The sequence below is a fragment of the Athene cunicularia genome (assembly GCF_003259725.1).
Source record: "Athene cunicularia isolate RWA chromosome Z unlocalized genomic scaffold, athCun1 chrZ_part3, whole genome shotgun sequence".
In the NCBI taxonomy this organism is placed as follows: Eukaryota; Metazoa; Chordata; class Aves; order Strigiformes; family Strigidae; genus Athene; species Athene cunicularia.
This window is the reverse complement of record NW_020799144.1, coordinates 4,243,381-4,270,019: the sequence shown is the minus strand read 5'-3', so window position 1 is coordinate 4,270,019 and position 26,639 is coordinate 4,243,381. Positions and strand designations below refer to the sequence as shown.

The window sequence follows — 26,639 nt, the reverse complement described above, 5'->3', positions numbered from 1 at the left end:
GTAAACAGAGTGTCAGGACAAATGTCCTGTGCTAAGCATTAGGAACAGAAATTTGAAAAGTAGATATATGTTACTTTAGCTATTAAAGAATTGGAGAACCTGTGGGAATGCTAGCTTTCTTTCAATAAACTTTGATTAGAGAGTAGAGAAACTGTGTGACCTATTTTTGGTAGTCTTGTAGAAGGACCAATGTTTCTGTAGTAGTAGTAGTGGTAGCAGTCTGAGTGCTTGGCATGACACTTGACAACATTACAGTTGATGTGTGGTTTGCATTCATTTTGGCATCTCTCATCTATAATCAAAGGCAAAGAGATAAATCTTCATAGATTCTTTAGGAGATGAGTCGCATTTTTCAAGCATTGCAAAACCACTAATTAAATGAGGCATTAAGCAGTTCTTTCATGCAATATACCACTGAACTGCAAAAAAAGGACAGTCTTGGTGTGTATCTTTCATAAAAATTTTCTTTCATATCATGCTGCTGCTTTGCAAGAGCTTCTATTCTATAGCTTTTGGAAATGCTGGCTACAGGGCAGACCACTGCCATCATCACATTGTCATCATCTTCTGGAACACTTTGGGCAGCAGGTGTTGCATTTCTTAATAAAAGGTTTTCTTTGTCTAACAATGCCTATTACCATTTACTAACCTACATACAAAATTATCATTCCTCACACAGGAATGGCTGAACCATAACTGCTTGGCTTTATAATCTTTAGGGAAATGCCAGAATCTTCCTTTTGAAAGGTAAATATTGTTGTATTTTCTAGAGAGTTAGTGGCCCAGGGGTTTTGATTATAGCTCAGAAATCCTGAGTTCCAGTCTTCTGCTTGCATTACTAGATGACAGCTATGCCTTCCCCAAGTCAGGCAATGCTGATCTGGTGTCCTTTGGCAAAATGTGACAGCCTGCCAAACTCATGAAAGCCAACACAAGATTCCATAAGGCCCATTAAAATGCAAGCTTTTGTATGTCCAAAGGCTTTTTGTTTCTAACCTCCTTGCATGGCATGCCTTTTCTATGTAAAATAAAAGTATTATCTGCAGTGCATTAGAAGTGATGCACTGCACAGATGCACCAAAGGTTGGTAGCTTTTTAAGACAAGATGTTGTTTGGTTTCAGAGATAGTAATACTTTACATAATGGATGTAATCTATTGGTCTTTGTACATACAGCAAAGAGCTCTCATAGCAAAAGTAATAGATTAAAATTATTATCATTGTAGCTTCCTATAATAAAATAAGTGTGCTCTCCATCACTTGTGCTTTTGAGTTATATAAATAGCAAAGTTATTGGAAAATAGCTCAGAAAAATATAACTTCCACTTAGGGACTGATGAGGTAAATAAGATCTTCCAGCTGGTGATTACAGCTTTAACTATCTCAATGTATCCCCTAGCTATTAATTAAAAAAAACAGCTCCTGCAAGCCCAAATAATCTCAGTTATTTAGACAAGGTGTTAAGTACCAGTGTCATATAATTTTTTATGCAAGTTTTAATTTCTTTTCTTCTCTACTATCTTATCCTGTATTTTACTAACTTCTTACGGTATTACATTTCACCTCAATTACTAAGGTTGAAATTTACCCTTCCAAGAACAGATGCAAAATAAGGCTTTCCATAGGGATTTTCCTATATCTAGGAAAGAAGGAATTTAGACAAAATCTTCTAGCCTGCTGTCAAATTTGTAGACAGCAAGGTTAGGTCCTTTGCAAAACTCTGTGTTTCTTAAGCCAGTAGTTTCAGATGTATTCGTGATTTCCAGGCATGAATTACCAGCCTCTCCCCCAGTATGGATAGTACAGGAGACAAATAAAGCCCTTTTAATAGCGTGTCATCTACAGCTGTGTGTGGGAAGATTTTATGATGCAGAAAATTCACTCTGAGCATTCTCCCATGTAAGAATAACTCAGTCTCTGTGAATTGAGTTTATTAATTGGTAAATAGTGTGATTTCCCATTTCCCACTACCTTTTTCAAATACAAAAATATTAAACCCAGGCATTTCTTAAAATAAACTTTGGATGCCAGGATTTGTTTATTTAAAGGTTACCATGGTATCCAATATAGGGCTACTAACTGCACAACAAATCTACAGTCGATCTGTAAAAGTATAAATATTCTCAAAAATTTATGAAAGTGACTGTGCTGTATAAAATTTCAGATGTTTTTTAAAAGCTGAAGTGATGTTTGTTTGTTAAGAGTTATCGATAGGTATTGTAGTTTTTTAATGAAAAGAGTAGCTCTGGAGAGAACAAATTTATTTCTGTTTAGACCCTGGCTTTAATGTGGATTATTTTAATGAACTTGTCAGTGATTATCTGATGTGATGATGTTTTTCTCTACCTGACTATCATGGAGAAAACTATTAGTTTCTTCTACTGTAAGAACTGAAAATTACATATTAGATCTTGTGATATAGGAACAGGTTCCACCTCTTCAGATAGCGTCAGGTAGTCCAAAAAAGTAACTTGAATTGCATAAAAGAAATCTAAGGCTTAGGCTAAAGGAACCTTTAAAGGAAACAATGTTCTTTACAAACTCAATATTCTCAATGCAGTGTTAAGAGCAGTGGCTCTTTTTTTCATGTCATACTGAAGGCAGTACCGCAGTACACTGCAGATTGTCAATCAGATTACCAAATTAAAGGAAAACAAAGCATGAAAATAAAGCACATTCTTAACATGATCTATAGTTAAGTTTAGCCCTCATTCACTGCATTTGACATTCTGCTGCAGAGGAGGGTACAGTGGTGCAAGTCAGCCAAACCGTTTTGGAAGTGTCAAATGCAAATGCAGAAGGATAAAACATTACAGGAGTCACAGGAGAGCTCAGATTCAGCCCCTGTCTGTCTGCTCCCAACAAACCAGCAGGATTTCAACTTGCTGCTTTCTTTCCTGAGGTAGCAATAACAACTTTGTTTTCCCCTCCTAGCAAATACGACCCTAGTTTAGAGGATGGGTTTATGGCTGATAAATCTTATTTCAGATGATCCCAGAAAGCATAAGCAAATTTTCTGTGGTGAAAGAGAACTAGCCGTGGACTAGCTCTGGGGAACAGGAGTTGCAATATCTTAGGTTACGGCCTGTGTCCTTCTTCAAAGCTGATCTTTGCCATAGATTTGGTGGCTCGTGATAAGCCTCAGGGGTTTGGAGTAGCTTTCAAGCTCAACAGATTCTACTTTCCACCACTTAATTTTTCCGGTGCAGTTACAGTGGAATTTGAATACTGGTGATTTCCTTAGAAACCATGTTTCAGATGAAGAGTGTCAGTACTGGTTGCCTTCCAAGTGACATACAGCTGGTGAAATCTATCTTTCTGCTGTGCTCTCCATGGTACAGGTAAGTGGCAAGCTTTTTTCTTCCTGCATTAGCCTGATTGGTATTCCCATCAATTACCTGTACACAGTGTGCAAATGAAAGTGAGGGAACAGGCTGACTGATACCTTGCATGGAGAATAAATCCCAAATCATATCTGAATGTGACCTAGGTTTTGCTCTGTGTCTGAGGGCTCTATGCACTGAAAGAGGAGTGAAAGTGAGTAGATGAAAAATACCTTCTGGAGTCTTCTTTTTCTGAATGTAATTATTTATATTCTCAGTTCAAGAGTGGTGGGTCTGAGATTACCTGTCATGAAGACTTGGCACTAAGGACCTCAGGTCTGATGCTGCAAAAAACATATTTTTCTCATCTTAGTTTCCTTCCCCTACCCATTGAAAAAAAGTGATCAGCTACAATAGGGGAAGCAGCGTAAATTTCTTTCACTTTTCCCAGTAAAATTTGCCACTCCATGGAATTATTTATTTGGGTTTCATTTTGGATAAGTGTGATACACATCATGATATAAACCCTAAAGTAACTTTTAAAATGACATTCAGGACAACTGTCTTGACAAACAAAGCTTTTTTTTTTCTTTTTTTTTTTTTTTTTCATTATATTAGCATATTTTGCTCAAACATGAAGCGAAGTTATGGACAAACCCGACTTGTCATGTGCTTCATGGATTATAACAGCAAGGCTGTTTAATTTCCCATCCATACTCATGATCATATATATCAAAATAAATTACAACACATTTTTTCTGGTTAACCTTGTCACCTTTTAAAAACAATATACATTTAATACTTGAAGTAAGAAAAGAACAAAACAAATATAACTCTTTTTTTTGCACACACAAACATATACATATGAACTACATGTGCTTGCAATTAGATTTTAGTAAGTGTGATGGTATTTTAATATATATGCACTATGGCATCCTCCCCAAACAATGAGAGACTTGCTGTCATTTGTACTTGCCCAGAAGCCAACTTCTTACTATATATGGCTGTAAGCTCACCAGATCAGGGTTTTCATTTACTTCCTACTTATACAGTGCCCAGTGTAATGAAGCCAAAGTGTCATTTGCATTTAGATATCAAAATGGCATAAATTAATTCATCAAGAAGCAATAATATTTTGTTTTCTGAAAGATCAAAATTATTAACGTGTACAAGTTGACAACCATATTCACAGCTGCCTTGAAATTATGTGTCAAGAGACAATGTCGTTGACTTGCAAATACCACACACAGAAATAGGCAGACTTCTTTCAGGTTACAGATTTTTTTTTTTTTCCTTTTTTTCTTTTCTTCCCAGAATCTACATTTTCATATTCTCCAGCTCAGTTAGCAGTGGTAAATATTAAAGCAATCCAGAATAGAAGGTATGCCACAAGGTGAGAAAGAATTAAAACATAAATTCTGCTTATTTTCCACTATAGCCCAGTTAGTAGAAAGCATAAAAACCTAGATTCCTTTATCAAATTTGTAGTGTACCAAGGAACAACAGAATGGTGTCAAGAGGAATTCTCCTGATTTATATTGCCCGACTAGAGTAGAAAATCTGTTTTCAGTCTCTTGCTTCAACACTTCTGCTTCATGACAATTTTGTTACCAGTTTGAATAAATACAAATAATCAAATTATGAGGTGAAAGTCTGCTCTTTTGTACTCTTGTATGAGCTATTTGAATATGAAAGATAAAGTATCCTTAAATTTAAGTTGAAATAACATTGAATATTTTCTTGACTGTGCCAGCTCTTTCCTTATTCTGCTGAGGCTATAAATACAGATTTTTACTTCCAGCTGGCCTTATATCCAACCATCTGCTTCTAGCGAAAAAAAAAAAAAAAAAGACTCAGACTCATTCAACCTGCAGATTGCTTTTGGCATGGAGCTATCTCAGTAGCAAGAACCTTGCAGAAGTTGGTTTATTTCATTTGCAGGAGGAGGTTTACTCAAGCTTCTTCCTTTTTTTATTTTCATTTTTGGCTTGAAGAGGGTTTAAGATTCTGCTTTGAGATGTAGATTCCAAAGACTATGTGAACATGCAGTGAAACTAAACCAAATCCAGAGATCTTCATTTGGCATCACAGTCATCTGAAAATGAGAAGGGAAGAGGGCAGACCTAGGAGACAGGCAAAGGGAACGTGTATCACTGGACCAAATGGCTATGTTTCTTCTAAGCTGCCAAGGGAAATTGAGTTTGTAATTCTTATTACAGGTGATAGGAACAGGGCATCCAAACTGCTTAGCTAACCTAAAAATTGTTTCATTGATTCTCCAGCAATCAGGCCCTTTGCCTTTTTCAAAGATGTTCCTTTAACTCCTCCAGGCACAACTAATTTTTAAATTACTGAATGAAAGTTTTTTTAGTTCTCCTTTCGTAGTTTTATTTAGCACAAAGAGCAATCACCTAGGATACTGAAATGGGGTCAGAAAGCATGTATCCAGTGTTTTCCCACATAACAAAACTACAGATCAGCTACAGCAGACTGTGATTTCTAAAATACTGTTGCTGCGCTGGTTCTTTTATTTAGGAAGACCAGAGTTACAGTTCAGGGAGGAGGGACAGATTGACCATGTGCTCCTTTCCCTGCTACTCCGTATCAAGCCACATTGTGAGCTGAAAGGATGGGAACAGACAAGAGCATCATGCTAGTCCCAGGTAGACTAGTGTCAATCAGAGGAAAAAAATCAGCAAACTGGCCAGAATAGTCTTCCCCTTTCTCACTTCTTGCTGATTTTTCACTGCTGGGGATAGAAGTGAAACAGACTGTAGCTTATTTACACAATTGTTGCCCTCCTTGAAGAAAAATGAGTAAGGATTGTCATTTTATTACTGGCTAATGGATCCTTTTTTCAGAGGATGCAATAGCAGATGAGGCAGAATAACTCTATGACTGCAGTTTCTTGGTTGTCTTGGCTAGAAGCTGCTGTTGTTCTCAGGCAGCCAGAAGCTGCTTGCTCTACCAGATTTTCAGCCAATGCTTGGTCTTTTCACGGGTTAAATGTGGGTTTCTGGCATTCACACATCCTTAAAGTTTTTCGGGAGAAGTCCAATACCTAACACAGATATCTAGGCATGGTGTAGAAAAGTCTATTTCTACATATCTTTGATGTGATTCAATCGCAACGTGGTCTACATTCCAAAGTTCCTCCACACCAGCTTTTTATTCTATCACAAGGTTTAGATAAGATTCTCCATTAAATATTAAAGCTGACTTCTTACTGTGTTTTATATGCCTCAACTACAATTTTTAGTGTTGACGGTGCAATTTAGCTGGTTTTCTTAATTTTATTTACAGTGGTATAATTTTTGCTCTTCATAAAAATAAACTAAACCTTGACTGACAGTGTGATGTCAACTTAATTAAAAAAAAAAAAAATCAGTTAAAAAAATACCTAGCGACATCAGCTTGCATCAACAGTTCTCTAGGGACTCAGAGTCTCCTGGCTGATTTCAGTTTTATCTGGAGCTGTTGACCCTGTTGGCACTTGGAGCATGTGTGAATGGTGAAGGAGGGGCAAACAGAGAGTAAAAGCATTCTTCCAGTCTGAATCAGCTGAGGTGGATGAAGCCTTTCTGAAAAGAATGCTGCCAAGTTAATAAGAAAGGAAGAAGGGGAGAAAAAAAAAGAACCAGCTCAAAACCTAAAAATAAGTCTGAGGTAGGGCACTGCTTAGCCTTAATCTGTTTTACTGCAAATTGCTGCAGTGTCCTCTTTAGCTTACTGAGGGGAAGCCTGAGCACTTGTACATTCAACCAGTATGAAAGAGGAGTACTGGTCTGTGGGCATGGACTTTAAAATGTATTTGTGGGAGACTCAGCACTGCTCTTAAATGAATTACTGACAAGGATACTCTGGTACCTGCTTTCTCTAATTGCTCTGCTGGTTTTGACATCTTCAGTTTTCTCCTTTCCTTCAGAACTATTGCTGCTCCTCAGTCTTGTCACACTGACCACCAGCTAAGTTCAGGCTTGGCTTTATGCCAGCATGGGGGACAGGCAGTATACAAGTCAGAGGTAGGGGAAAAAATTTCATTCCCTCTTTTAATGGCAGGTAGGCACTGTACATCTGTTTCTGAATGTATGATAGGGGAGCCATGTGGGTTAGATGTCTCCTCACAGCCCAGTTGTTTTTCTCCCCTGTAGTAAGATAAACAGCCCTGTACTTGGTGTGTAGCAGAGAAGGAAAAGTGATTCCTCCCAGAGGCAAGGTAGGCATTCCGCCACTCTGTTCTTAAAAGAATTGCCAAATAGTGCTTATCTAGGTCTGACCCTGATACCGTATTCCTTATTCACCCAAACCAGCCACAGTGAGTGTGTGTCCCACGAATACACGTAAAGAAGACTATGTGGAGCAAGATAAAAGCTTGTCTCTGAGTCTTGCTGTCTTTCTGTTAAGAGATGCCATATGCCTTGCCAGGTCCACAATGAAATAAGAAGGCTGCAAAAAGTAGAACATCGCTAGAGGCAGGGAGAAAACACTGATTCTTAAAAACTGAATACTGGCTGAACTCAAGGCGATACACACAACGCTGACAGCTCTGCAAGGTGGTGCTCAGCAAGGGCAAGCAGTGATTTTCATCACCAGCACACATTTCACATAGGTAACTAAGCACATTACTGCTCAGAAATCCTTGCAGTGCACTAACAATGCAATCACTTTTTAGAGTCATTCGAAGGGAACAGGGGAATTCAGCAATTCATAATTAATCCTAAAAGCACATTTTTTCTATTTTTTTTTTAAATTATTTTTGTTTTTATTGTGTCATTTAATATGAAGCAATCAGCTGCAACTGTGTAGGATTTAGGAGAATTTTTGCTTCTAACATTGATTTTAACATTTAACATGAAATGACTGCAGGGGCAATAGATTACTAGTTGAAAAAATGACAATTACAAGGGAAAGGCACATGCAAATGTTTTCAATGGGCAGTTCAGAAACACTTTGTTTTATCCCCATTTGTTTCTTTAACTGCCCACATTAAGGTACAGTAGAGTTTTGGACTTCAGTGCGGTGGTTATTATATCAGCAAAAGTAATTTCCCTGGTGTTAGAATTTAGTCAGGGGTTATTCCATTTTATTAATGTTCTACAAACTGTCATAGAACAAAGAGGATTAGTCTCAAGCATCTCCATAAATCTCCATCTAGTTCAGAGCATAAAAAAAAAAGGAAGCAAGAAAACCCAACTCTAAACTTAAAACCAATTAAAGTGAAGAAAATTCTAACAACCCTTGCATCCTCCTCAGTTTGGTGACCTAAAATGGAGCAATGATGCAATCAAAGATCAACTACTAAGAGAAGAGATTCTCAGAAGTGCCTAGCCTCGGGTCCTACAGCTATGTTAGGGGTACACCTGGGGAGCGCAGCTGTATTTTACAACTTTTGGCACATTTCCCTTGATAGGAGTGGGAGATTTTTATCCTGCTTAGAAAATCTCTGCCAAAGAATGTGGATACTAATTTTAAAAGCACCTGCATCCCATTATAGGTCTGCCTGACTTTGGTTTCAAAGTGCTGAAATCTAATTTTAAGATTGGACATAGGCTCTTAAATCACTTTAAACTGAATGTTCTGTCTTATAATATTTTCATATTCGTTTTGTTACATGTAAAAAATTAATGTATTTTTTATACATAGTCATTATTATCCTTACTCCAGGTTATGCCAATTATTTTTGTTTTCAACCACTAAGCAACAAACCTATGGCTCATAACTGCTGAAAAATTGAGAGGTTGCTGAACAACTCTGATCTTCCCATTGCTGAGAATTTCAAACCAAGAACAGTGGTATCAACAATAAAGAATAAAGAATAAAGTTTCAGTTCTGAGCCTTTTGAGGATTTGTTTAGAGGCATAAAACCAAAAAAAGGTTACTCATACTGAACTAACGTTCCACTTCTGTCTTCTCTCCATTAAAAAAAATCTTCCTAACACCTGGAAAAACTTGCCCCTCTTGCTCTAAGATACTGCCCCTGAAAGAAACATAACCACATAGTTATTAAAATGGCATCAAGAATAGCTAAGTAGTCTGTAATTGGAAATTAGCTTTGTGTTTATGTGTTATCTACAAATATACAAGATGAGAATGACAGTGGATAGAGGTTCATTATATCTGGCAGTATGTTAGCCTTTTTGAGGCTATCATGTTTTAAACATTATTTTAGTATTATAATCCCCATATTATGCATGGACAACCGTAGTTTACTTGGCATTGGAGAAGAGTTCATTCCTTGTATCAGAGCATTTGTATGATTTAATTCACTTTTATAAATAGTAAGATGACTGTATTTCCCAAGGAGTATGCAGAATGTATTAAGTTCTTTCTTTTTGTCCAGTATGCATTAACATTTTAATAGTAGCTTTGAAATTAAAATCAGGACTAACAAAAAGACCTCTCTCTCTTCAAGGCAGAACTCAACTCTTCTATGCCAGCAATGTCTAGTGGGTTGCCTTCCCTGGGTGAGATCCAGGGCCGTTACAGTAAACTGGTCCAGTGTGATATCACAGATATAAAAAATATTCCATTCTGTATCAAAACTAGGCACATGCCTTCTATTTATATGAAGAGAAGATCAACAGAGCTGAGCATTTTTGCTCTCAACTATTTATCTCTGGCCTTCTATCATACATGAGGAGAAAAATATCTTATGTTATTTCTAATTGGTAACTACAAGAGTCTAATTTGGGTTAGATGGTAGTTAAAAGGAGGGTGACATCACACTTGGGTCAGTATTGGTGGATATCTAAAAGCACAACCTCTCATTTGTATTGCTTCAAAATGTACACAGTATAGATGTAGATTAAAAAAAACTACCAATTTTTTGTGGTGTTGAACCAGCTAGAAGGGATGATGCAAAGTTTTACCAAATGAGATCTATAGATACAAATTTCACTGTAAAGTATGTTTTAAACAAATGTGTCTTTTTCTTTAAGTATGTAAATCCTACACTGTAGGCTTTTTTTCTCTTTTTCTTTTAATAGTGGTAGAAAATGTTGAACAATTGTCCATGAACATGAGCCAGCGGTTCATTGCTGATATCCCCAGAATGCCAATATTTGCAATGCAAACAGTTAGTACAATTTACCAGTTCTATGAAAGGCCCTGACATATCTGCCTCAAGGTCTGGAGGCTCTGCTGTATAACCACAAATAGTCTTTCCATTTTCATGTAACTTTTTGATACAGTGACAGCTGCATTAAGCTGCTTCTGCCTAGCAATTCCACATGCCAGGCTGGTTTAATTGGTTTTAATGCCACAGAAAAAGCACTGCTAGCAGAATACCATCAAATCATTTTCATATTGAACCTTCGTGGTCCAGCAACCTCCCCTTCAACCACAGCACCATTGTTTTTGCGAGGGACATATTCAAGGTCAATGCTGGTTTTGTGTTTGCCTTTCCCTCGGCTCCACACAAAAAGAAGGAGGAAACAAAATAAAACCACTCCAAGGAATGTGAAACAGCCCATAGCTGTGGACACCAATATTGTCTTAAGGTCCAGAGAGAAGGTGTTCGCATTAGTTCCATTGGAACTTGTGTCGTTGGAGTCTGTCATATACATAGGGGTCCTGTTGGCGTAAAGGAAACGGTCTGAAGTAAACCCCTTTACCGTAAGGGAGGCCGAATAGGTGTCATTCCCAGCTGCATTACTTGCAATACAAACATAGATCCCAGTGTCCTGGTCTTGAGCAAATCGAATCTCCAGGGTGCCATCTCCCAGCACAGTGGCTCTTCCATTTGATTTAGTTGTGATCAGTCTCCTGCGTGGGGTAACCCAGGATATGGTAGGCTGCGGATCCCCGTCAGCGTTGCACATCAGCTGCACTGTCTGCCCTTCCTCCACTACCAGGTATTGCAACTTCTTGTCTTGTATCTTGGGCTTCTTGCAGGTGAAGTAAAAGGAAAGAGCTGTGCTGTGAAAGTCTTTGAATGACCTCTCTTTGACACTGTCTGGGCCAGCACACATCGGTGGTTGGCCTCCAAACTGCAAAGTGGGTTGCCTCTGTAAAATCCAAAGAAGACGGCAGTCACAGGCCAGAGGGTTGTTGTTAATGCAGAGAACCTCAAGGCTTTTGGAGGAATGGAATACATTCTCTTCTAGGGTCTCTAGCAGATTTTGGGACACATTAAGCACACGTAAGAATCGAAGCCCTTGGAAAGCATGTGATTCAATGGTACGTAGCTGGGCCCCCACCATGTGGAGTTCCTGCAGGCGCACTAAATCTGAAAGCATGCCTGCTTCAATGGTGCTTATAGGGTTGTAAGAGAGGTTTAGATGTGTCAGGTAAACCAGATGTTTAAAAGCAGAGTAAGGTACTGCAGACAGGTTGGTGTTGGTGATGGAGAGAGAAGTAAGGTTGAGACCATAGAGACTGTTGGCAGGTAGCATGTCCAAGAGAGGCCAGGCCTCTATCTCTAGGTCTTTCAGGCGAAACAATCTTTTAAAGGCATACGCAGGCAATGCGTTAATGTTGAGCTGTTTCAGATGCAGACTGATGAGGTTGTGGAGGTGAGAAAGAGCTTCTGTTGGTACAGCTGTGAGGTTGCATCTCTCCAGGGTGAGCTGCTCCAGGCTGAGCAGTCCGCTAAAGGCCCTGTGTGATATATAAACCAAATCATTGTCCCCAACCTCCAGGGATTTTAGGTTATGCAGATCTTGAAACATGTAGTCCAGCAAAATTACAATCTTGTTTTCACTTATATCAAGCTTTGTTAAGTTTGACAACCCAGTGAACACCCCAAGGGGGACCAGTTTCAGACGGTTTCCTTTCAGCCTCAGGGAGCGCAAGTTGAAGAGATTATTAAAGGCTCCAGGCTCCACATTGGCGACAATATTGTCACTGAGGTCAATCTCCTCCAGCAAAGGGTATGATGTGAATTCCTCGGGGTTGACGGTCTTCAGTCGGTTCTTGCTGAGGTCCAAGATTTTGGTCTCAATGGGAATGCCCTCTGGGATGGACATCAGACGCCTTCGGTGACAGCTGACAGATTTGTTCTGTGCTGAGCATTCACAACGGGCCGGGCAGCCTATGGTTGGGCCCATGAAGACTAGCAGCACAGCCAGACCCAGGAACGGCTGCCAGCATGATACAGATGTGTGATGCATGACTCCACTGATCCGGTCTAACCGTCTGTCACTGGCCTGTGGGGATAAGGATGGGAAAGGGAAGAAGTTAGGTCTGCAGCAAAAGTAGATCTCTGCCAATTTTACAGTACCATTTCAAAGCAGGCACATGTGTTTTCAATTGAAACAAAACAATCAAGAGCAGTGTTTCCCTCAGGTTGATTCACGCCCTCTACTCCACTCTCATGAGACCCCACCTGCAGTGCTGTGTTCAGCTGTGGGGCCCCCAACATAAGAAGGACATGGACCTGTTGGAGTGATTCCAGAGGAGGTCACAGAGATGATCAGAGGGCTGGAGCACCTCCCCTGTGAGGACAGTCTGAGAGAGATGGGGTTATTCAGCCTGGAGAAGAGAAGGCTCCTGGGAGACCTTGTAGCAGCCTTCCAGTACTTAAAGGGGGCTACAGGAAAGATGGGGAGGGACTCTGCATCAGGGAGTGTAGTTACAGGAGGACGGGTAATGGTTTTAAACTGAAAGAGGTTAGATTCAGATTAGACATACAGGAGAAGTTCTTTACTGTGAAAGTGGTGTGACCCAGAGAGGTTGTGGCTGCCCCCTCCCTGGCAGTGTTCAAGGCCAAGTTGGACGGGGCTTTGAGCAATCTGGTCTAGAGGAAGGTGTCCCTGCCTATGGCAGGGGGATTGGAACTACATGATCTTTAAGGTCTCTTCCATCACATACCATTCCATGATTCTATGATTCTATGATTGTGAATGGCAAGAACAACAAAAAAGCAGATTTTCCTTCACTATCATTGGGCTTTTCAACGGATCTGTTTATCCAACTTTTCCCCTCTAGATGTCAGAGCAGACAAAACAGCTTTTCCTACTGCAAACCGTAAAGGAGGTTAGGTTTTATTCTTTTTTCACTCTTAGCACGTCTCCTCAAGACAGTGCTATAATTAATGCAGAGATAAACACCATACACTCTGCAAATAGAGGTAATCATGTTTTGCAGCATTGGGCCTCTGTGAGGTGATGTGAAACTAGGCTTTTGCCTTTCCTATTCACATCAGTGTTTTAAGGCAAACCTTAATCATGTATTATCTTCAAGAAAATGAGCTCCTTGATAATGAAAAGATTTCTTTTAACATTTATTGCATACATTACAGCTATAAATAGATGGAGCTTATTCGCACATACACATACACAATAGCTCAGATGAGGAAGGAAGAAGTGGTGCATCTCTGATTAGAATTTGTATTAAGGACAAATTGATTCTTTGCTTTTACTGCACAGAGATTTTTTATGTGATCTTTAGAAAGACTTGAGAAAGTTTACAGAATACAGCTTTGTACTTCCAAGACATGTAAACTAGCTCTGAGGGACAGAAAAACAAGATAAGATGATCTGGTTGTGTTAGAGCATCAAAATGTCCAAAGAAGCACAACAGTTAGTAAGAGATTTATTCATTCCTGTCTTCAGGATAAAACTGGAGGTGGTAGAAGACAAGATAACCTCTATTAAATTAACTACACTTCTCCAAAGGCTGTACTTTACAGGTTTAGTTACCATAGGCATGAGACTTTTTCAAGGGTAGCTACTAAATGAAGACACTCAAAAACCCATTCAAAAGAAGGAAAAAAAAAAAAAAAAAGAGAATACTGTAGGTGATCGTCAAAGGAAGGTGTGTCTGGTATACTTGCCAAGTAAGGCACACTGCAAGCAAGGACTATGGAACTGCCTTAACTCCTGTGGTACAGCCAACTTGATGAGGCCAAGTAGCAGTAGTAGAAGTTGGGCATTAACAAACCTTACAAGGTGTCTCAGGCCTTGTGAGGTGTTTTCTGGGCTGGTTAATTTGGGCTTCATTTTAGTTGTGCTTGTAAAATTATTTACATAACTCCTGCCTGTAACTTCCTCTCAGGTCTGTACAGATGATTATTGTCCAGCTGGTGCTACCCATAATGACTATGGATAGTCATAAACTATCGAGTGGCCAGGCATTCACTGCCTGACCTGTGTGTCTGGGACTTGAGAATCGTCTGGCTAGTGCTTAGAAAGTTTCCATCTCAAATTTGAGTCATTTGTTGGTCTGTGTGCAGTCATGTGGATTGTATCATAAAAGAAATCCTGTACACAGGAAAGGATACATAGATTCAAACAAATATAACTAAAATTATGATGCAATCAGACAGTTATTTTAGCAAATAAGCTGTTTGAAGTACATAAAAATAATATTGAGTAAACCCCAGACTGATGAAGAAGAAACTCCTACTAGTAATTCTGCTGCAACAACACCATACTCCCCAGACAAACAACTTGAGATGTGATAACTCACCAATCATCCAGCCTGAGAGAGGAGGGTTGCTCTCTCAGACTGTGGATGATCAGAAGGGCAAGGATTCAACACGTGAGAAAAAGAGCAGATACTTGGATCTACTGATCTTGTGTCATCAACAATTCTCAGCAGAAACTAGGTGGTTTGAATTGTAAGCATGAGCATTACTGTAACTGGACTAAGTAATAAACAGCTGTTGTGCTTTGACTGTTAAAAACCTAACTGGGTGAACAATAAATTCTGTTGGAGCTGCATATAAATTGTGTTCTTTGACCATAAATGAATGGTGCACATCACAACTCTCATAAGTCTGTGGAAAAATCTCACTCTTGACTGGTGTGGCTTCTTCTTTCCACTCTGACACTTCTATGCAGAGACTAGTAATAAGAGGCAAATTGCATGCTGGCTTTGCGATGTAGTCTGGGGACCTGGATGGACTATTCTTTATTATACCATCTATAAAAGCACATTTCAACTTTGTCCTAGAAGGACAACCTGCTGAGATTCATTTAGTTTCCCCCTTAAGTTGTAGTCTTGCAAGTAACTATTGCTTGTTATGTCCAGCTGTGACAAAGGTATTCAGAGATAAACTTCACTTCATTAGGCACTAAGTTAAAACTGGAAATCTATAGGGGTCTGTGAGTTAGGTGTTTGCAACGAATTCAGGTAAAAAGGGCTTTCGGGTGCTCTGATCATTACTTTCAGAGCTCAGTCTGTGAGGTTAGTGCTTTCATACTGATACTTCTAGCACGCAGAGAATTCATTTCCTACCTTATTCACCTAATGTATGAAGCACAAAGTAAACAGGTTCAGTGGAAGACAAGCACCCCTGGAGTGTTCATTTTAGATAGCAAAAATATGACATGCTTTTTGCAGCTATCCAAGCCACCTGGTAACTAAAACTTCTGAGGAGTATAAAGTAGAAGATGGACAGTGTAAAAGATGATAAAAGGATTTTTTGACTGTGGCTGGAATAAAGAAAAGTAGCGTTAGTAAGGCACTTCATACATTAACAGTTGCCTTCTGCAAGAGCATGTGCACATAGATGAAGGTGGATATGCATTTCTCTATAAGGCTGCATGCATGAATGTGTAGGCTCTTGCAGGCAAGCAAGATTCAGAACTGTGATTTAAGATGGAGTAAATTACACATCAATAAGGAAAAATAGTAATTACATTAAATTGCAAGTCTGAAAAACAGTGATTACTTAGATCAATAAGTTCAGGTTAGAAGAAAACATAAACTAAATGGATTATTTCAATTTACATAGACCCAGATGATACTACCATGCTTCCCGCTAACCATACCTGTGACTACACCCTTAGCTTTGAACTACTTTGTGGAAAAATGACTTTATCTTCATTACATGAAAAATGTAACCTTACTTCATTGTACAAATAATGAAAAAAGGATAAAAAAGTTTATCAAAGGAAATATGGGCAACTTAAAAATTTCTGACCTTTGCAGGACAAGGTGAATGTTGGGAGAAGTCTACAGTGAACTTTGACCAGCTATTGAATATGGTCCAGTTTTAAATTAATGAAAGAGAATCTTTATTCTCAAGACATGTCTGGTAATGTCACTAGCAGGGCATCCCATAGGCCTTCACTGTGAGAACACTTTGAAAGGATACATCTTCACCCCTAAAGTATATGTTTTTTGTCACTGTGATCACCTTTGCTTATTATTATACATCCAATAAACAACAATGTTACTGTATAAAAATCTGAATGAAATTATACTATTAAAAGATATTTTTCACTGCAAGATTATTTCAGAAAAAATATTTCCCATGTTTTCTTAGACTTGTGGGATGCTAATTAATTGGCAGTCTCAATGGCACTGTGATGAACTAGCTGTGTCACTGTTTAACATGACGTCTTTCATTCCTGCTTAAACAACCAGCACTACACTTTATCCTTTGCCAGTATAGGAATTCCCTCTAAACACCTGAAGGATTACCTCAATATCCTTTGCATTCCTCAATACAACTTTTTTTTTCACTGTGATACATACAAGAAAGTGCATATATACATAGATGTAAGCTTTTTGTTCTGTGAGTGTACTATGCCTTTCAGTGTGGAGTACTTCTCTAAAATTATAGCTTAGCACAAAGATTCTAATAAAACAATAAATAATTGTGCACTGGCAGTTTTTCTATGCTTGAATGTGAATGAGAACATGTAAAATTGTTTTCCTGACTTTTCTGGGGTATTTATAACATTTTGATACACTCTGGGAAATAAAATATATCAAGAGCTTCCTTATTAAAATATAAAAATTAACTACCTCTTTTTTTTTTTTTTTTTTTTGTCATTCTCTAGCTCTGTTCCTCAAGTACAAAGTCAAGAGTCAAGTTACTGTTCACAGATACTATCTTCAGCTATGTAATTAAGAAGGTTCATTAAACTTACTAGTTAATAGTTTTGTGTGATCTCACTCAAACTAGCCATATCTACTGCTTTGAAATGCTAATAATTTTTCACAGGTTCTGCAGCTTTGAACCTATCTGTAAATGCTTTACAAGAATGTGTATGTACCAATACCCCATAGCTTTTAAATTGAAGAACTATAATAAAAAATAAATAAAAGTAACCTGATGCCTCCTGCGAATGCTGTGCAATTCTGAATATCATAGATAGGAATGTGTCAAGCCATCCAAATGTGCTGTATATTTTCCCTCTCCCTCTGACTAAATTTGAAGCCTTTATAGCTAAAAGTCAGAGTGCATTTAACCAGGCTCCTTTCCTTGTCCAATCCGATGCTCCAGTATAGCGTAAAACCAGTCTTTAGATAGCGAAGTTGAGACACAGAAGATCTGCTTCTGTAATTAGCTGCATGTTTGATACTCCAGCTTGGTAGTTTTGATTTCACTCTTCCCTTCCCTTCTCCCAGCCTTTCAAACAATTAAAATAATCCTGTGTATCATATCAGAGATGACAATTTTGCCTGATGTTGAGGTCACAGTAATTTCTCTTTTAAGACTCTCTTTTTATCTACATAAACATATTAAAGTAAACTTTCTAGGGTGAAAGGTTGCATGATAGGTATCTGACTTGCACTAATAATTCACCTAAATGCTACCAGCTAATCCTTAAAACAAGGTAAAGTCCCTGTTTTAAAGGTGTGTGGTGGGTTGATCCTGGCTGGATGCCAGGTACGCACTGAAGCTGCTCTATCACTCCCCTTCTCAGCTGGACAGGGGAGAAAAAATACAATGAAAGGCTTATGGGTCGAGACAAGGATAGGGAGAGATCATTCACACATTACTGTTATGGGTAAAAGTGACGTGACTTCGGGGAAAATTAGTTTAATTTATTACCAATCAAATCAGAGTAGGTTAATAATAAAATAAAAACTACATCAGAAAACACCTTGCATCCATCTCTCCCTTCTTCCTGGGCTTAACTTTACTCCTAATTTTTTCTACTTCCTCCCTGCCAGCAGTGCAGGGAATGGGGGTTGTGCTCAGTTCATCACATGTTCTCAGCTGCTCCTTCCTCCTCACGGGGAGGACCCCTCACACTCTTCCCCTGCCCCAGCGCGGGGTCCCCCGCACAGCAGACAGTCCTCCATCAACTTCTCCACGGTGGGTCCTTCCCACAGGCTGCAGCTCTTCACGCCCTGCCCCAGCGTGGGTCCCTTCCCCGGGGTGCAGTCCCTCAGGAACAGGCTGCTCCAGCGTGGGTCCCCCACGGGGTCACAGCTCCTGCCAGCAAACCCGCTCCAGCCTGGGCTCCTCTCTCCATGGGGCCGCAGGGCCTGCCAGGAGCCTGCTCCAGCACGGGCTTCCCGCGGGGTCACAGCCTCCTTCGGGCACATCCCCCTGCTCCGGGGTGGGCTCCTCCCCGGGCTGCAGGTGGAGATCTGCTCCCCCATGGACCTCCCTGGGCGCAGGGCACAGCTGCCTCACCACGGCCTGCGCCGCGGGCTGCGGGGGAATCCTGCTCTGCCTCCTGGAGCACCTCCTCGCCCTCCTGCACTGACCTTGCTGTCTGCAGAGCTGTTCTCTCACATATTCTCACTCCTCTCTCCCAGCTAGTTGCGCAGTAACATTTTCCCTTAAATATGTTACTGCAGAGGTGCTACCACCATCACTGATGGCCTCAGCCTTGGCCAGCAGTGGGTCTGTCTTGTAGCCAGCTGGCATGGGCTCTGCTGGGCATGGTGAAAGCTTCTAGCAGCTTCTCACAGAAGACAACCCTGTAGCCGCCCTGCTACCAAAACCATGCCAGGCAAACCCAATGCAAGGTGTTTGAATTTGTATCTGTCCTTCACATTGTTCAAGGAATAAAACATCAAGATGGATTTTTTATGAGCCTGTGCTCAGGGAAAGTAAATTGTTCTTCCTGTATAAGATTGTTTCTTTTTCCTTGCTTGTTGAATTTTACCATTCCTTTATTTTGGAGCAAGGAACAGATACTGATGGGTATGAAGGGTCCCAACTTTGCCATTTCTGCCAGCAAGTGTCATACTTCAGCAAGCAGTAAGCCAAAACCTTTGCTCAAACCTTTGCCAAAAAAGCCCTTTACTCCTGTGTTCAGGAGACAGTTGCTGAATAAGAGCAGGTAAAACTATTACAGATTTAATCTGTGTGGTTCCAAACTTTTGCCCAGTTCAGCTTGCTTTGGGAAGCTTTTTACTCACAGTCTTATGTCTCAACTACCTATCACAATTATTTTGGCAGACCAGCTGATCTTTCTTTCCTGCACTCCCTGTGATGCTGGACCAGAGCAGGTAAGGGCAGGGAGGGTGAGGGGTCCCTGCTGCTGGACTGCACCACCGTGGCAATGGTGGGAAGTTTTGCCCAGGGAAAAAAGTGTGAACAGGCTGGGAGTATGACAAACTGAGATGGTTTTAGGGACAGTCAAAAAGAAATATGAAAATATTAGAAATTTAGGAATGTTCTTACAGTGAGACACAATGCCACAAGGAGGATGAATGAAATCCTGACTGTGGCATTTTGTGACTAGGCTGTGTAATCTTGACATTTTCCACCATATTCTGTGTGAAAGTCAATGTGTAGCAAAGGCTTTACCTCACCAGGCTGTGTGCCAGCAAATTATACAAGATTAGTGTATTGATCCCAAGCTTTATCACAGGCCCAGTCTCCAATGAGGATTTTTCTTTAAATCAGAGCATCTCAGAAAAGATTCAAGTGAACTATGCTGTACTAACTTCCCTGCCTCTTTAATCAAGCCTTTTTTGCTTATGCAGTGATTTTGTTCTCCCTCCCTTCATTGATTTCTTAAACATCTCAGTGTTTAAATAAACTGCAAAACATTAAGTAGCTGTCTATCAGCATTCAATAGATTGGAAGAAATCTTGAACAGCAACAGTAGCAACAAGAAAAACAACCAGAAGTCTGCCAATTAATTGATTTGGAAACAAAGTTTTGACTCAATTATTCTGCAGTCCTAGGATCATTCTCTACTACAAAGTCATAAGAAAAAGCTTCATGAAACTACTGTAAAGCTGCATTTATTTTCAGAAGAAACAGTACTTGTTTCCAGCAGTACCCTGGTTATACTTCTAAAACTGAGACCCAGACCGGTATCTCATTATAACAGACATGATACAGAAATGGAAAAAAGCAAAAAAACCCCCCAACCATCAGAGGAACATTTTGAATGGCTATCCACTAGTATTATTGGAAGACTGGTTAAAATCTTTGTGCCAGGTATTATAAAACCTGGACTAAAATGTTTTTACCCTAAGGGGGGGTATAATTTTACCACAAATGCTTAGATTGTTGTTTGAATCAAAGTGAAAGAGTGCCAAACAGCAGGAGGTAGGAAAATCACAACAAATTCATATGATTATACAGATTAACTGTACAAATCATAGAAATCCAGATCATCTGAAATTAAAGAAATTAAGCCACAAGTATACTTTCTAATCCAATGTATTTAAGATTGATTTACCAATTTCTTGCAGTTGTCACAGAGAAAGTGAATTTTAGGAATAAATTTGAAGGCAAGGATAATAAACCCTAAGGATTATCTCACAGGACACATTTCATGACATAAGAGGAAAAGAACGTGGAGATATTTGCAAGAATTGTAGACAAAATGACATTCCCACTGACATTGCTGGTAAATTGAAGGGGAAGAGGTTTACAGAAAGATCATGTGAACAATTATGTGAAGGTCTGTAAAAGAGACTTGGAGGTACAGTAAAATTCAGAAATTTTTGCATTTGCGGAATGCATGGTTAATGATATAAGTCAACAATTCAGGGAAGGTAACTCTACTATCATACCCACCCAATTAACTACCTCATAAAAATTGCAAATATTTGCACAGAAATGGTTTTTACAAAAAATTATGAGTTGAATAAATTAATGAATTACTACTGTGAATAGCACATCTGTTCTGCCATCTCTTCCTTCCAAATGCAGAAACAAATTTTTGAAAGGTACAGTTCTTCAAAACTGCTTCTGCTAAGTTGTTCACTCATCTACTGGAGAAAAGTGGTATCACTAAGAGGTAAACATTCAATGGCAAAGTCAAGAATAGCACAATTATCATGACTACAGATGTGCTGATACACCTAAATGTGATAATGCAATAATGGGGAAAGCCACAGACTCATGCCTCTGAAAACAGTGCAGCTTCTTGGTAGTTTGTACTACATTTTGTGGGGGTACTTAGTATTGGAATAGTACTCATTCACTGTAGCTAAATTGGTGTTCAGTACCTCTGCATGCTAGTTTGCCGAGTGATGTATGATTTCAGAAATGATACATATATTTTAAAAAATCACATTTTTATTAAGTTGCTTTAACACTAACAGATACTAAGCAAAAAGCCATCAAGCTCTGATGATTCTTGAAAGATTTTAATGTTCCAGATACTGAGAATGACATCACAGGGAAAGAAAGGCAAAGTTATTGTAGCACAGCAGGTAAAGCCATATAACAAGGAAAGAGCAAAAGCTGATGCTCTGGGGGAAATGCAGCAGTCATAACAGTAAAAATCTCTCACAAGTTAGGATTTCTTATTTCAAAGAGGACCTTGTGTTTCACAGTGTATCTAGGCAGATGAACCTTAAAAAGCTCTGCTGCCATGAAAAGGACACTTCAACAAGACAATGTGAGAGTGTTAAAGATTGTATTTTCTTTTCATTTCTGCACTAATTAATGCAGTCTGAATAAATTAGCTCAAAACTAAATCAGTAGGAAGGTTAACTGCATTAATTAAAGAGAAGGGAAGCTTTTGTCAACAGCAGTTCTATATTAAAAGATTATAGTTCTTTATCTTGAAAGAAACAGTCTTCTAAAACTGTCTGGACCTGGCAGTAAAGATGACAACCCTGTTGCCTGGACATTATCTCCTATGTTGAAAAACAGGGATGGAATTCCCTTGGAAGTTTTAATTCTAACATGCAGCTGCTCCTCAGCTATAGTGGTCTCAGTGATGGAAATCTACTGGAAAAAAAAAAAAAAAAGGAAGCTGCTTTAAATCAGTAGCAGACTTTTGAGGGCTAGCACATTCAATCATAACCGAATACCACTTCAATAATCCATTTAGGAAGCCAAATGCAATCTACATTGGATCTAGAACATCATAAGAAAGGTTCTTGATATAATGTGATATAATAAATGGATGATTCCTTTAAATACGTCCATGTTAAAGTCCAGAGATCTCTATGGCTGTCAGAAAAAGAACTGTTCTGGTAATGTGCTGACTTTCAACTTTTGTAAGAAGAGACATTCAATGTTAACATTAACAATACATTTTTCAAGTTTCTACCTGTTATCATAATTTAATTTTTCTTAGATTTAACACCAAAAGATCTTCTTAATTACCTTATACATACATACAATAGGAAATCTAGGTTACAGTGACCTTATTAGCTGTTAGAAGAGGCAGACATATTAAGGTACCATCTGTATAACGAAGGTAGGTAAGAAATTTTTCCCTAGTAGCTCTACATAATTACTGAACAGGACAAAAGAGAGCAAAACTGCATGGTATTCCACAGGGTACGGATCTGGTAGAGTTAATTTTTAGTGTCGACCACAATCTTGTGATTGCATTCACCAAGGAGGGTTTCAAACAATTTCAATCTACTGACTTGGGTCCCTGCAATTTTTTACAGCAGCAGCAGCACTTGGTGACAAATCATGGTATGCAGAGGCCAAAGCATGTGCACATAGAATGTGCCTGGGAAAGCTAAGAGATCAATCAAGTAGCACTGCAAATGTTCTTGCTTCATAACTCAACTCAAAGCCTGTGTAGCCAAAAGTTTCTAAATACGTAAGACCCTGTGTTTTTAAGAACCTTTTTTAGCTAAGTACATCTGAATAACCAAATGCATTTTACAAGGGTAACATTAATCCACCTTGGCTGGAGGTAGATTAAGCTTATTTTACAGCTCCAACTATTTGAAAATAGCTAAAAAATGAATAAAACAGGAAATCTGAAGACATTGAAATGAACATACTTTCTTTTGTGCTGAGACAAGAATCTCAACTGTATGTGGGTACGGCATGTGGTAGTAGGGAGACAAGATACACTCAGCAAAGCTGTAACACACATAATTTCAGTAGAATTTATCTGACTAATACAAGGAAAAACGAAACCCATCAACTGTGTGGCTTTTTTCCACCTTGATAAGTATGTTTGCTTCTGTTCCACTTGTATCTTGCACTGAAATCCTATCAGTCAAAACAAGAAGCATATTCCTGGGAACTGTCTTGATACTGTCATGTATAAGGCCTTCAGTTCATGGCATGGAAGCAAGCTGCTGAACTATCTGATGCTGCTCTTTGTAGACTGCAGGAGTAGTCAGACTCTGGAGAGACAGTACAGGAGCTAGAGCATTACACTGGGTACATTAAAAATAATCACAAGAGAATAAATAAATTTCTTAGTCTTTGTCAGAAGACCCTCTGTTAATACAATGCTGTTGAATTCAGAGTGACTATCCTAGCAGAAAATTGTGGCCAGCACTCAGGGGTGGCACAAAGGAAAGAAGGGATATATTTCATCTTGTTCGTCAGTGCTAATAGGTTACGTAGGAATAAGTTGCATGATAGACCTAAGTGTAGCCACTTAATGGCTCAGATAGACACCCTAGAGACAGATGTACAAAGCTACTGCACTTTGAATTAAAATAGAGCTGATGATAATGTATATTCTTGAGAGAAAAAGAAAACAGTGAACTGCCTTGGGGATTTCCTGTTTGCTAGCGGCATTCTTAAAATATATTTAGATTCAAAATCAGCCTGCAGAAGGGTCAAGATAGGACATACAGAAATAAGACCTGACATGTTGACAGGTGAACAAGACACAACCATTAATCTCTGCATTAGTCATATCCATTCTTCATGAATGTTACTCCAGATATCTACTGGTGTCAGCACAAGATGAACTAAGCTATCATGTTGAGAGAAAGAGGAAGAGAAACAGTGTCGTGATTTGAACCCAGAGGGCAACTGAGCACCACAGCATTCACTACTCCTTCCCTCTGAGTGCTGGGAAGGAGAAAAATTAATCAAAAGACTCAGGAACTGAGATAAGGACAGGGAGGGGTCAATCACCCATTAATGGCCACAGGCAAAACTCAGGCTTGTTGAGGGAAGAAAAAGGATGTTACTTTAATTCAAAACACTAATGGTAATGACACTTAACAGACAGAATGGGACAGTGAGAATCAGTACCATATCTTAACCCCCACCAGCTTCTTCCTGGGCTTATTTTTTTTCCTGATATTTCTACCTCCTCCCCCAGTGGCACAGGGGCGGGGGATGGAGGGTGCAGTCAGTCCTCTGCTTCTTCCTCCCAGGTGGGTGGGAGCATTCCCCTGCATTCTTCCTCTGCTCCACATGGTTCCCCTCTCACAGGAGACAGTCCTCCACAAACTCTCTCCTCTGTGAGTCCTCCCCATGGGGTGCATTCTTCTCGAAGTGCTCCGGTGTGTGTCACCCCCACGTGTTGCAGTCCTCCCAGTGCTGAACTACAACAGCGGGGGCTGCTTCTTCCCACAGAGTCCTGGGGGTCCTGCACAGGCCACAAGAGAACCTCTGGTGACCTCCATGGGTGGCAGGGGCAGCCCTGCCCTCTCACCACGGGATACCGGGGAGTGTTTGCTCCAGTGTACCTGTTGCCCTTCCTCTTTCTTCCTTCCACTGACCGTGGTGTTCACACAAGTGTCCTTGTAAGGCCTCCTCAAAATTCCCCCCTTCAGTTTCCCCTTAAACATGTTATCCCAGAGGCACAGCCACCATCTCTAATTGGCTTGTCCTTGGCCAGAGGCAGGTCTGACTTGGAGCTGGGGGAGCTTCAAGAAATCTCTCACAGGGGCCACTGCTGTAGCCCCCTCCCCCGTTACCAAAAACCCTGCCACTCAAACCCAGAACAAAGAGACAGAATGTGGAAGACACAAAATAGTTGAAATTTTGTAGTCAGATTTTTTTCAGCTGGGTCAGAGTCATAATCAAGTTGTTGATTTAGGCTTTGCCCATTGCAGAGCTCCTGGTGTCAAAGCAGTGCTGCAGGTAGCTTTCAAGTGAAGCAGTCAGAGAGGCGTTAACTCTTGTATGCTTCACAGCCAAATGGCTCTTTTTGCACTTGAAACCCATTCTTCTGAGCATTTACTGTCACCCATTTGCTTAAACCTGTACCCTCATTTGCTAGGGTGTCACTAGCAACATCCTAAGAGTTTTCCAAATTCTGGCAATGGCGACTGTTGCTTCATGATTTTTGTGATTTCTTATTTATACATTTCTTTGGAAATAAAAGGGATTTCCTGAAAATCTGCACTTCATTCCGTTAGTGTCACACCTGATGAAGGCACTTTTTGTACAAGGCAGAGCCTCTGCTGCTTGAATTCGTATCTATGTGGTAAATATTTCCTTTAATTATTAGCAAAAGACAATACTTTCATAACATCCAAGGCACACTTATTTTCCAGGTAAATCACACACACACACACACACACACACACACACACATATTAAAAAGCACAGCTTTCCATATTGGGTATATTCATCTGCTGTACCATGCTAGCCCTAGTTACAAGGGTAATTGTGTGTAATTAAAGATGGGCCCGAAATATTTTTTCTTTCTTTTCCACGTGAAGGCAGTCTGTGTATATGTACTACTGCTGCTTCCTAGAGAAACTGATGCACTCCCACTGGGTGTGCTCTGTTCTGCAGCTGTTCCTGATCTATGTGGAATTTCCAGAGACTGACACCTGGCAGGACACACTTGGATACTGACAGCAATGAGCTGGTGCGAAGCCACAAACACCGTAACTGCTGTGTTGGCCAGTTTCTGCTGCACCCGTTACAAGCCTGTCTAGTGACTTACTGTCTCCTGGGAGACCCACAACAGTTCTTCATAGCACTGCTACACTTCCCTCTGCAGGTCGAGTAGTAAACGTAAATTACACTTAACATCACATTTGCAGTAGTTTTCTTCCTGGTTTAGATCTACAGATTTCAGCTCAGAGATGGAGATCTAGCTTACAAGATAGCTTTTGTCTCACTCTATTGCTGTACAGTACAACTCTACTAAAATCCGAAGTGTTTTTCTCATGAAAAATATTTTAAATTTTGTTGAAAAACTGTCTTCCAAGAAATTATTTTCTCCCTTAAGACATTCTCTACAACAGTTGTGTTTCATAAAAAACATAATATTCTATCAAGAAACAGTTTCAATGGATAATTTTTAACCATTTTTATGTTCATGCATACTAGCATGCAAAAAAATGTACATAGAAGTTTTTAAAGGAGAACACTTATATCATCTGTAATAATACTGTCTGAGAATAACATACTTGTCCTTGTCCTAAATAAAATAAATGCTAACATATCTTTCTGCTTCTAGAGCACTTTCAGATGGCCTAATTAAAAAAATAAAATAAAAAATGAATGCTTGAGTTTTCACAGATACATCTA

The 26,639-nt window shown here is 39.6% G+C and overlaps 1 protein-coding gene across 3 annotated transcripts in view; it reads right to left on the bottom strand.

Annotated features, from left to right (window-relative positions):
• Positions 1–6,703: 6,703 nt before the first annotated feature.
• LINGO2 (leucine rich repeat and Ig domain containing 2) overlaps positions 6,704–26,639 on the bottom strand; it is a 325,390-nt gene continuing 305,454 nt past the window's right edge. For all 3 annotated transcript variants that reach the window (XM_026866621.1, XM_026866622.1, XM_026866624.1), the window contains one exon: positions 6,704–12,468. In XM_026866621.1, the coding sequence (XP_026722422.1) occupies positions 10,612–12,432 (1,821 nt within the window). In that variant the 5' untranslated portion in view covers positions 12,433–12,468 and the 3' untranslated portion in view covers positions 6,704–10,611. The remainder of the gene's footprint in view (positions 12,469–26,639) is intronic.